General features: G+C 45.3%; 1 protein-coding gene across 1 annotated transcript in view; it reads right to left on the minus strand.

The window, feature by feature from the left end:
• Nucleotides 1-4,786, minus strand: part of VAPB (VAMP associated protein B and C) — a 66,806-nt gene extending 62,020 nt beyond the window's left edge. The window contains exon 1 of the mRNA XM_066387369.1: nt 4,523-4,786. Coding sequence (XP_066243466.1) covers nt 4,523-4,580 — 58 coding nt within the window. The 5' untranslated portion in view covers nt 4,581-4,786. The remainder of the gene's footprint in view (nt 1-4,522) is intronic.
• Between the last annotated feature and the right edge of the window lie 8,147 nt (nt 4,787-12,933).

Here is a 12,933-nt window from a genome sequence, read left to right on the forward strand (position 1 = left end):
AAGTTATTTATTCTTTCTCTGCAGACCGGTACCAAATGGCCCACGGACCAGTACCCGTCCGCGGCCCAGGGGTTGGGGACCACTGCCATAGGGCGCACCTGGAAATCTTCTATGACACACCAGTGCGCCCTGGCGCACACTTTGAGAACTACTGCATTAACTTAAGGGGGTAAACTTAATGATTCTAAGGATGTTTTCCTTATACAAAAGATAGTCTCATCTGACCTGTGGTGGCGCAGTGAATCAAATGTCAACTTGGAATGAATGCTGAGGTCGCCAGCTTGAAACCCCAGGCTTGCTGGGTCAAGGCACATACCAGAAGGAACTAACTAACTACTACAGTTGATGCTTCCCACTCTTCCCTCCACCTCTAAAAAATCAATACATAAAATCTTGGAAAAAAAAGAAAGTATACTCAACATATCTACCATCTATAGCACACACAGTCCTATTTCCTCCCCAAAGTGGTACTCAACCACACCAATTCAATGGTGATAGCCCAATTGACAGCCACACTGACCAACAGCATGACCAGCTGAGACTTCTTAAAGGCCACTCGTTTAGTCTCAGACCAAAAAGCAAAGATAAATAAGTTCACAGTGAGTTTAAACAGACCATTCTCACATGACAGTATCATGGGGATGGGAGAAGAGGAGGGATGTGCTAGTGTGAAGAGGGATTAAGAGTCTCGGACAATGACCAAAAACATAGAACATACTATTTACCATAGATGGAATCTGATGGAAGGGGAAGGAGAGAAGAGAGAAAGAAGAGATCACAAAATGCCCTGTAAGTGACTCATCCAAAAAGTTTTCTTTGGGCTGGGCAACAAGTGGGACCTCAGAGTGAGGAGATGGAAAGGATTAGGCCATGGAAGATGTGAGATCCACAGAAAAAGCAACAATGCAAAGAACACGTTTCACAGGCTTACAAAAAAACCGACTCTTTTAGAAAGGTCCTGCAAGTTCAAAAGAGCTTCTATTTCACCATGGCTAATGTTAGGGCATCAAGCCTCTTTCAGGAGGCCTGCAGTCTTTGTCCTCCTAATACTGAAACTTATGCAGCTTTATCTTTCTGAATGAGGTCATATGAGTCTATGGTCCCTTTTCTTCTATAATATCTTTAACTTCAACATCATCATACAAAATGCCCAAGATGAACTAGAATCAAACATACAATCCCATATCTTAAAAGGTGAGTAATTATTTTCCTTTGGATGACAGGCATTTTAATTATTACCTTCTTAATCTAAGTTAACTTACAAGTTTGATTCATCCAAGCAAACCACCCCAAACTCAGTCATCACCCTTAGTACTAGTTAACAGTAGTTCTCACCCTTATATGAATGTTCTGTATACCGCAAGCCAGGGTATTGAGCTTCCATCCTAATTTCATTGTTTTTTGTTTTGTTTTATTCTTTCAGAGAGAGAGAAAGAGAGAGAGAGAGAGAGGGAGAGAGAGAGAGAAAGATGAGAAGCATCAACTCTTAGCAGCAGCACTTTAGCTATTCACTGATTGCTTCTCATACAAGCCTTGATGGGGGGGGGGGGGCAGCTGAGCCTGTGACCCCTTGCTCAAACCAGTGACTTTGGGCTTAAAATCAGCGACCTTTGGGCTCCAGCCAGCAACCATGGGTTCATGTCTATGATCCCACGTTCAAGCCAGCAACCCTGCTGGTGTTCAAGCTGGTGAGCCTGCACTCCAACTGGATGAGCCAGTGCTCAAACTGGCAACCTCAGTTTCAAACCTGGGTTCTCCGTGTCCCAGGTCAACATTCTATCCACTGTGTCACCACCTGGTCAGGCTCTAATTTCACTGTTTTAGTGATTATCTTAAAACAAACAAATATCATAAAGTGGTTTCACGTGACTGCAAATGCCTCTTGTGAAGTCACAAGCCAATAGCCTTCAACAATTTAACACCACAACTTCTCTCGGCCCACTTCCCCAGCAAAAATACCCAGCGACTTTGGCCATCATTACTTTGGCCAACCCAAGGCCAGAAAGATTTCTCTTCTCCACCATACCTTTTAAGTAAAAAAGCCGAAATGATAAAACTGGTTGTCTAAATACAACCACCAACCTCTGTATAATATTGTGCATTTACAAAGCCACTGAAAATTACCATATCACTTCTTGTAAACAATAACAGCTTTCTAGTAGGCAAGGTAAATATGAGCACCATCCCCATCACTAGGGAATGATCCAAGGCTTCAGGAAGGGAGGTGGCCAGGCCATGGTCAATACTGGGAACAGGGGGATGGGGTTGATGTTGCAGGGGATCAATCAAAGAATGACCAGCTAAGAAATATTACAATATGAGCTTGGAAACTGACTACATCTGTACACAGAAGGCATTAGAAGAGCTGACCTGTCTACTAGCCAGCCTCTACTCCTACTTTGCCTCATGACCCCCCAAAATGCTCTTTGCCTGTCATTCAGTACTAGTGGCATCCCGAAGGAACCCAGTCAGTTTAGCCTTTACATGAAGTTTCCCCTACCTGACATGCTCCCCACCCATTTACTTTTAATAAAAATTTTACTTATTAATTTGAGAGAAAAGGGGGAGATGGGAGGGAGATGAGAGAGAAACATCAATTTGTTGTTCTACTTATTTGTGCATTCATTGGTTGATTCTTGCATGTGCCCTGACCGGGGCATTGACCCTGCAACCCTGGTGTATTAGGGCAATGCTCTAACCAACCAAGCTACCCAGTCAGGGCCCATTTCTTCTTTCCGCTGCATCCATTTGACTTTTAAACTCAGTTCAACTGACATCTCTTTCAAGGGCTGACTTCCTATTGCTCTCAGAGCCCTCTGGATTACCTCATGTCATTGCAGTGTCAAGCCTGACTCTGTCATTTGTTCTCTTCCCTAGACTTAAGTTCTAGGGTGGGGGGTTAAGGGACAATGGGAGCACACATGTGATGGGGCTCATCTTTTGCTAGCGCCTGACATATGGAGCAGGCACTCAGTGTTTGTGGACTAAATGAACGAATGTGCTAACTGCCAAGAGTAGCCACAGCAGGCTTCCAAGATAGAAAACTTCAGACAACTTTAGTGTAAACCACTGCCCTCCACATTCACTTTAGCCACTTGGACTCCCTTCTCAGCCTGGCTCCTCTATGCCATGAGAATGTCACATAAGCTAAAGCACTGTCGTGGAATGTTAATCCACATCAGGTTTTGTGGTGGGTTGTGTTTGATTTCCATTTTAAATGGAAAACCTTTGGTTCATTATACATTTGGACTCACTTTGAATGTTTAACCTGGGACACAAAGAGACAGCCACACTTGTGGTGTATTTCCCTAGGGTTAGACAGAATACTTGTTAAGAGTGTGAGCTCTGAAGTCTGGGTTCCAATGTGACATCTGCCAACTAGGTATGTGGCCGGCATTCAGTCTGCAAATATCTCCTGAACGCCTACCATGGGCCAAGTGGTGGTGATACAGTGGTGATCTGACCCATCAATCTAAAGTGTAAGCTCTACATGTCAGCCTGTTTTCTCCCCTCTCAGTATGCACCACTGTCTGAAACATTCTTGTTTGCTGGTTTGTCTCCTGGCATCAGAACGTAACCTCTATGAGAGCAGGGAACTTGTCTGTCCCGTTTGCCCATGGCTACTATCGTTACTCAATACATGTGACAAAGGTGGGTAGGTCAGACGAGATCCCTGTTGCCTCATGGCACTTAGATTTTGGTGGAGAACATAGGGATAAAATGACATGTAAGAACTGTAAAAGTTCACACTGGGAAGGGCCCTGGCTTGTCACAAACACTCATGGCACACTTGGCTTCCTCTGGCTTCTGCTCCAGGCCACTCTGGGGAGAAAAGGGATCTTCCCATCCCGGGAGTTTCCCACAACTGCACGGACATGAGCACAAGGAAAGCTGTCCCATGTCCCATCAGACTCCTGAGGACGTTCTTTTCATTCATTTGTTGAACAGCTATCTATTGGCTCCCCACATGCGTTGAGTATCCAGCAAAGAAAGACCAGATCCTGTCCTCATGGAGCTTCCCTTCAAGCGTAGAAACACAGTACGCGGAGGAATGGCTGCAGGTGTCCAGATGGGGTGGGCTGCTCAGAATAGGCCCTTTGCGTAGGTGACATCTGACCTAAGACCTGCAGAGGTCAACCTTGGAGAGAGCCGCAAAGAACCCTGTAGGCAAAGGCTGTCACCAAGATTTACACTCAAGAGCGAAATCTCACAAACTTGACAGTAAGTTAAAATGGCAACTGTGTAGAGCGGCCGGAGGCAAGACGCGCGGGGAGGCTCTAGAGAGGAGGAGAGGCACCGCCTCCAGCACCCCAGTACCCGGACGCTGGGCCCTCGGGTGCAAGCAGCCCTTATCAGTTTGGGGGCCAGGGAGCGGGCGCGCCGTCGGGCAGGGACGGGGCCGCGGGCCAACGGAGACCGACGTCACCGCCGCGCCGGCCGGTCCCTCCGGAGCGCGGGCGGGGGCGCGGGGCTGCCTGGCCTGGCCCTGTCCGCGTCCGAACATGGCCGGCCTCCGGCTTACCTCGGAATTTGAGCTCGTGCTGCGGCTCGAGGCTCAGGACCTGTTCCACCTTCGCCATGTTCCTCAGCGGCGGGCACCTCTGGCAGGGAGACCCCTGAGAGGTCACCTGAGGCAGGAGCCGTTAATGCTGCGCCCCCTTTAAATTTGGAAGGGGGGGCCGGCCGGGGCGCGGGCGGGGGTCGTTGCGGTGTGCGCGCGGAGGGGGGGCGGCCTACGTGGTGCAAGCGCAGGGGCGGAGGGCGAGGGCGAGGCCTCGGTGCCCGGCAAGCGCACCGCACGCACGCAGCGACGCACGCACGCACGCACGCACGCAGCAGTCTGGCTGGCGGGGACTTACGCACGGTCTGCGGCGGGAAGGGGCGCTCCCGGAACTGCTCCCGGCGCAGTGCGCAGGCGCGGCGCTGGCCTCGGGGGGCGGGGCTGCCAGAAGACAGCAAGCTGGGCGTCACGCAGGACCGGAGGAGGAACGTGACCAGCAAACGCAAAAATTAGGGCAGCCCGGTGAAGATTGTTTTTCAGGGCCTGTAGGGACCAGCGGTTGTGTTAAGTCCTTTATTCAATTATAACTAATAACAATAAACTTCCACTTTTCCTTGCTTATATAATGCTAGGCACTGTTGCAGACTTCGAGTAATAATGATCAAGTACTATTTATTCTCATAATAAACATGTTTATGGGTAAATGACGTGTGCTAGGCATTGTGATGTTGAAAAGCAGTAAGTATAAATAGTTGCCAGTTATTGCTTGCTTATTTTGTGCCACTCTGCTGAACGTTTTTGATAACAACAACTAAAATAAAAGCTATGCTACATTACGTGTTTACTACGTATTTACTATGTATTAAGCACTGTGCTGAATCCTTTACTAATAGATGCAATAAATATTTAGAAATGCAGTCATCAGAAAAGTTGACCTGGTTCCTACCCTCGCACTAGAGTCTAGTGGAGAGACAGCCTTTGAATAACCATGTAATAAGTTACATGATTAAAAATTATTGGGAACCCAGATCAGTTTGGGGTAAAAAATGAACACTACCTCATTGCCATCTAAATTTTACTTCATTATATAATGTTTACTACATAAAATGTGTGTTAATAGTCTCCTATATATATATATATAATAGATGAAGCAAACATAGCAAATAACATTGTTGACTCTGACAGGCACATGTTCTTTGTTCTGTTCTTCCCACTTTTCTGTATACTTGAAATTTTTCATAAATAAAAAAGTGTTTGTTTTAAGATAATCTTTGCCTTTTAACTAGATCATTTGGTCCATTTATACTTATTATATTTACTGAAATATCTGAATTTATTTTTACCATCTTATTTTGTGCTTCCTATTTGTCATGCCTATCTTTTCTTTTTCCACTCCTTTCTTGTTTCTTTAGAGCTGATTTATTTTCATTCCATTTTTTCCTTATATATGTTCTATTTCTGTTGTTTAATGATTACCCTAAAAAATTTGAAATGACTGCTCACAAAGTCCAGTTTTTAAAATCTCTTCACTTTGCTTTCTTAAAATATAAGGACTCTGGGATACTTTAATCACCCCTCCCCTCAATTATATGCTTTAATCGTACTATACTTTAATCTTTTACTTTTTCACCCCATAAATCATTACTAAGTTGCTTTAGACAATCAATGTTAGTTTAGACTCACACACTGAGGTACCAATCTCTCTGCTCATCTTTTCCTTCTTGCATCTCAGAACATAACAGCCATGCTGACTTTCCTTGTGCCTGAAGTACATCCTTTAAATCAGTGGTTCTCAACCTTTCTAATGCCGTGACCCCGCAATACAGTTCCTCATGTTGCAGTGACCCCAAACCAAAAAATAATTTTTGTGGCTACTTCATAACTGTAATTTTGCTACAGTTATGATTCGGAATGTAAATACCTGATATGCATTATGTATTTTCTGATGGCTTTAGGCGACCCTGCTGGGGTTACGACCCACAGGTTGAGAACCGCTGCTTTAAATCCTACAGGGCTTGGCCCTGGCCGGTTGGCTCAGCGGTAGAGCGTCGGCCTAGCGTGCAGAGGACCCGGGTTCGATTCCCGGCCAGGGCACACAGGAGAAGCGCCCATTTGCTTCTCCACCCCTCCGCCGCGCTTTCCTCTCTGTCTCTCTCTTCCCCTCCCGCAGCCAAGGCTCCATTGGAGCAAAGATGGCCCGGGCGCTGGGGATGGCTCTGTGGCCTCTGCCTCAGGCGCTAGAGTGGCTCTGGTCGCAACATGGCGATGCCCAGGATGGGCAGAGCATCGCCCCCTGGTGGGCAGAGCGTCGCCCCTGGTAGGCGTGCCGGGTGGATCCCGGTCGGGCGCATGCGGGAGTCTGTCTGACTGTCTCTCCCTGTTTCCAGCTTCAGAAAAATGAAAGGAAAAAAAAAAAAAAATCCTACAGGGCTTGTTGGAACAATTCAAGCAACAACAATAAATAACAGTTTTGGGTTATAAGCCAAAGTAGAAAATATCCACAAGTCCCTGCAAATATAACTAAATTATTGAATACATAAATAGACTAGAAAAGGTGAAATAATTCCAAATGATTTATGTTAGCTATTCTTCCCCCAAAGAGGTGCTGCATAACTCCCTAACCCTTAAGTGAAGTTATGCTTAGTGACTTTCTTCCAAAGAGTACAGTATGGAAAGTAGAAAAATAACTTTATAAGGAGAGAGCTGCCAAACAGTACCAGGCGATCATACACCATGTTGAGAGGATGTGCCTTGCTATGATGTAATGAGAAGGGCACTTCACCTCTGTGGTCTCCCCCCCCCCAAAAGCCCATAGTCCCACTCTAATTATAAGAGAAAGTCATAAAAACACAAACTGAAGGACGTTCTACAAAATAATACCATTTGAGCAGTACTCTTCAAATGTCAAGGTCATCAAACACAAGGAAAGTCTGAGAGACTCAGCCCAGAAAGCCAAAACCGACACGAGGACTAGATGTCATGTGGTGTCCTGAATGGAATCTTGGAATAGAAAAAGGGTGCCAGGGGAATACCAAGAAAATCTGGATAAAATATGGGCTTTAATTAAAAATAGCATATTAACATAAGAACAGTGGTTCATTAGTTGTGACAAATGTACTAACGTGAGACATTAACAGTGGGAAAACTGGGTGCTGGGCATGCACAAATTCTATCTTTGCAACTCTTCTGTAACTTCCAAGCTATTCTAAGTTAAAAGTTTATTTAAAATATTTTTATTGGCTTTTCAACCTCCTATATTGGTATTCTTTGCAGTGCACACTGACTGTTTCTCTCTAGCCCTCAAACCTTTTGATAACTAGAATGTGCCAGGCTGAGCCACGGTGAAGAAATGAATGGCTTGGTGGCATTCGTGTCATCATCTCACCCCATTTCTGGCTTTGGAAGTGCCATCACCCCTGGCTATCTAAATCCCACCCATCTTTCATGGCTGCAATCACTCATTCTCTCATTCATTTACTCATCCAGGCAGAACCCACTGCCTGAGCATCCTGCAGTGAATGCATGTAGCCTAAGCTACAAAGAATCTCATTGTCCAGTGAGCAGAGTTGAAAAAACAAATCATCAAAATAATTAAAATCTGTGATAAATGCTAAAATAGATGGGATGGGAAGAAAGCTATGAAGAGACAATGAACTTGCCTGACCTGTGGTGGCGCAGTGGATAAAGCATCGACCTGGAAATGCTGAGGTCACCGGTTCGAAACCCTGGACTTGCCTGGTCAAGGCACATATGGGAGTTGATGCTTCCAGCTCCTCCCTCCCTTCTCTTTCTCTGTCTCTCTCTCCTCTCTCTCTCTCCTCTCTAAAATGAATAAATAAAATAAAATTTAAATGTGAATTAAAAAAAAAAAAAGAGACAATGAACTTTACTCTTGTGGCTGGGAGAAAACTTAAAAGCTTCAAGGTATTAGAGAATAATCTTGGAAACATAGAAAGATCTTACCAGACAAAAGAGAAGGAAGGGTTCTCCAAGTAGAGAAGGAATAGAATATGCAAAGGCCCTGGGGTACATGGCCTGCCAGAGCATGCTTGAGGAAAGGCAAGGAGGAAGAATAGTTTCTCATATTTATTTAGCTTCTGCTCTGTATCAAGCAGTATGTTTGCATATGTATCACTTTCCTGTGATAGTCATAAAATTTGTTAACTTATAGTTCTGCAGGTTAGATGTTGGAAAGTGGGTCTTACAAGGCTAAAATCTATTGGCGTTCTATCTGGAAGCTCCTCGTCCTTTCCAGCTTCTGGAGGTTGGCCACATTCCTTGACTCATTGCATCTTCCTCCATCTTCAAAGCCAGCAGCAGTTTCTTAAGTCTTCTCTCTCTTGAACCTCTATTTCCATCATACTGAGTGTGAACCTGTGGGCCAGATACTGCGCTAAGTGCTTTGTTCCTGTTAAGTTATTTAATCCTCACAATGTCCAGATGGATCATTTATCCCCACTTTACAGATGAGGAGAGCAAGGCACTGAGAAGTGTAGCCAGCAAAGGCTAGGAGATGAAGAGTTTTCTGTTATGCTAGAGAGTCTAGATTAGGGGTAGTCAACCTTTTTATACCTACTGCCCACTTTTGTATCTCTGTTAGCAGTAAAATTTTCTAACCGCCCACCAGTTCCACAGTAATGGTGATTTATAAAGTAGGGAAGTAACTTTACTTTATAAAATTTATAAAGCAGAGTTACAGCAAGTTAAAGCATATAATAATAATTATTTACCAAGTATTTTATGTCAGATTTTTGCTAAGTTTGGCAGAATAAATCTTTATAAAACAATTTACTATAGTTAAATCTATCTTTTTATTTATACTTTGGTTGCTCTGCTACCGCCCACCATGAAAGCTGGAATGCCCACTAGGGGGCGGTAGGGATCAGGTTGACTACCACTGGTATATATCTTCTCAATATCCTTGACTGACCCAATGTTTTTATACAGAGGAGTAATATAACCAACTATATTGTTTTTTAAAATTATTTTTTGTTTTTAAATTTAAAAAATTTAACATATTGGGTTTTTAAAATTTTTTTCATTGATTGATTTTAGATAGAGGAGAGGGGGGGCGAGAAGGGGGAAACATCAACTTGTAGTAGTTGCTTCCCATATGTGCCTTGACTGGGCAAGCCCAGGGTTTCAAACCAGTGATCTCAGCATTCCAGGTCGATGCTTTATCCACTGCACCACTACAGGTCAGGCAATGTATTGTTTTTATTTATTTTTTTATTTTATTTTATTTTTTTAAACATTTCTTTTTTAAAAAATTATTTTTAATTTTTTTTTTAGGGTTGTTTTTTTTTTAACTTTTTTTTTCTTTACAAAGAGAGAGAGTCAGAGAGAAGGATAGACAGGGACAGACAGACAGGAATGGAGAAATGAGAAGCATCAATCATTAGTTTTTTGTTGTACGTTGCAACACCTTAGTTGTTCATTGGTTGCTTTCTCATATGTGCCTTGACCGTGGGCCTTCAGCAGACCAAGTAACCCCTTGCTTGAGCCAGCGACCTTGGGCTTAAGCTGGTGAGCTTTTGCTCAAACCAGATGAGCCCTCGCTCAAGCTGGCGACCTCGGGGTCTCGAACCTGGGTCTTCCGCATCCCAGTCCAACGCTCTATCCACTGCGCCATTGCCTGGTCAGGCTTTAAATTTTATTTATTCATTTTTTTAGAGAGGAGAGAGAGAGACAGAGAGGGAGAGAGAGAAGAGAGAGAGACAGAGAGAGAAGGTGGGGAGGAGCTGGAAGCATCAACTCCCATATGTGCCTTGACCAGGCAAGCCCAGGGTTTCCAACCGGCGACCTCAGCATTCCAGGTCGATGCTTTATCCACTGCGCCACCACAGGTCAGGGGCAATATATATTGTTTTTAAATAAACTGTTTTGCAATACTTTGAGATTTACAGAGAAGTTGTAGAAGTTTCAGAGTTTTGTCTACCTCCTCACGTAGTTTCCCCAAGGTTATCATTTTACTTGACCATAGTAGCAACACTGCAACATTATTATTAACTAAACTCCAGACTGTTTTGTATGTCACCAGTTTTTCCACTAATGTCCTTTTTCTATTCCAGGATCCAGTCCAAGACACCACATTGCATTTTGCAAACTTAGAAAACTTATTTTTCGGCCCTGGCCAGTTGGCTCAGTGGTAGAGCGTCAGCCTGGCATGCAGAAGTCCCCGGTTCGATTCCCGGCCAGGGCACACAGGAGAAGCGCCCATTTGCTTCTCCACCCCTCCGCCGCGCTTTCCTCTCTGTCTCTCTCTTCCCCTCCCGCAGCCAAGGCTCCATTGGAGCAAAGATGGCCCGGGTGCTGGGGATGGCTCCTTGGCCTCTGCCTCAGGCGCTAGAGTGGCTCTGGTCACAATATGGCGACGCCCAGGATGGGCAGAGCATCGCCCCCTGGTGGGCAGAGCGTCGCCCCTGGTGGGCGTGCCGGGTGGATCCCGGTCGGGCGCATGCGGGAGTCTGTCTGACTGTCTCTCCCCGTTTCCAGCTTCAGAAAAATGAAAAAAAATAAATAAATAAAAATAAAAAAAAAATAAAAAAAAAAGAAAACTTATTTTTCACAGAGATTCTTGGAAAGCAGACAGAAGAATGGACTGGTAACAACAGCTGAGCCACCAATGACCAAGTGCCATCTGCCAGGCACTGCTCCACAGCCTCATGGGTTGATCACTCACACGTTCTCTCCACGAGGTGATAACATCATTGTCTCTGGTTTACAGTGGAGGAAAGGAGCACAGGGAAGTTAGGAAATGACCTAAGCAGAGTGAGAAACTGGAGATGGAGAATAAAGACCTGGATGAAATAGACCACAGGGGCAGAGGAGGGGCACATTTCTCAGGAGTGAAGGATGTGGTGAGGGCGTGAACAACACCCTGGAGAATCCCATTGACCCTGCCACAGGCCCTTTGCACTCACTGTTCTCTCTCTTGCAGTGCCCTTCTCTTGTCAGCCTATACATTGGACAACTTCTTGAATGCCTGCTATAGATCAGGTACCATGGTAGGTGCTGGAGATGTATCAAGCCTGCTTCTAGGTGGGTGGGGGGGGGGGCACACCAGGTACGTCTACACAGGTGAAAACAAACCTCGGGAAGGGAGTTCACTGGATGACCATGGATGGCTGTGAGTTGGGCTGGGTGCTGCTCTGGAAGGCTTCCCTGACACTGCTGTCTGCCCCAAGTTTCCACATCAGTCACAATTTTCTTCTCAGCACTTTGCCAACATGGAATTACTTATTTATTTATCTGTTGTCTATCTTTCCATTAGGAAGCAAGTTTCATGAGTGAGCCATCCTAATTTATTTAAACATACGACCTCTAGCACCTAGCAAGGGCTTGAAGCACAACAACTAATAGCCAAGACATAAATAGTGAAGAGAAGGAAAGATGAAGGGAGGGAGGAAAGGTAGGGAGGGAGGGAGGGAGGGAGGGAGGGAGGGAAAAAGGGAAGGAAGGAAGGAAGGAAGGGAGGGAGGGAGGGAGGGAGGAAGGAAGGAAGGAAGGAAGGAAGGAAGGAAGGAAGGAAGGAAGGAAGGAAGGAAGGAAGGAAGGAGATTCAGAGTCATCCCTGGCTGGAGGCTCAGTGGATAGACCATCGCCCTGGCGTATGGACATCTTGGGTTTGATTCCTAGTCAGTACACACAGGAGAAATGACTATCTGCTTCTCCCCCCTCTCTCCCCCTTCTCTCCCTCTTTTCCTCAGTAGACAGTGACTTGATGAGTTTGAGCATGGCCCTAGGCACTGAGGATAACTCTGTTGGAGCGCATCAGTCTCAGGTGCTAAAAATAACTCAGTACTTGAGCATCGGCCCCTGATGTGGTTGCTGGGTGGATTTCAGTTGGGGTGTATGCGGGAGTCTGCCTCACTATCTTCCCTTCTCTCACCTAAAAAAAAAGAAAAAGACCCAGGGTCACCAGGCCTTGAAGTTTGAGGACTAGCTTATATACAGAATTTGTTAAAACCCACACAGACGCAGCAGTTCAGAATTGGCCTGGATGGGGGTAGGGAGGTTGTAGAGTCAGAGCTACCCCACAAATGGGTGCAGTCCTAAGTTGGGAGGGCTGTCTGCTCACCTGGGAGTCTCAGTGGATGTTGGGAAGTTTGTGGAGGCCGGATAAGAAGACCAGTGGTTTACCCTTCTTCCCAGAGGCAAGTTCTCCCCGCACCCGAACTCCCTTAGTTCTTTATTTGTGGCAGTGGATTCTTGGTCCCCATCTCTGTGTGTGGCACATAAAAGGTGCTCAATAAATGTTTGATGAATGATGGAAATCATGTAATTAAGAATTTGAGGGGTGGGATGGGGAGACTCTCTTTGATCCTTAGGACTCATCCCCAAGCACCCAGAAGGCCACATTTGCATACAAATAATTGATATTCTAATTACAAATCATTGGTATTGATTTATTAAGCAGATCCCCAAAGGAT

Source organism: Saccopteryx leptura, chromosome 5 (genome assembly GCF_036850995.1).
Source record: "Saccopteryx leptura isolate mSacLep1 chromosome 5, mSacLep1_pri_phased_curated, whole genome shotgun sequence".
In the NCBI taxonomy this organism is placed as follows: Eukaryota; Metazoa; Chordata; class Mammalia; order Chiroptera; family Emballonuridae; genus Saccopteryx; species Saccopteryx leptura.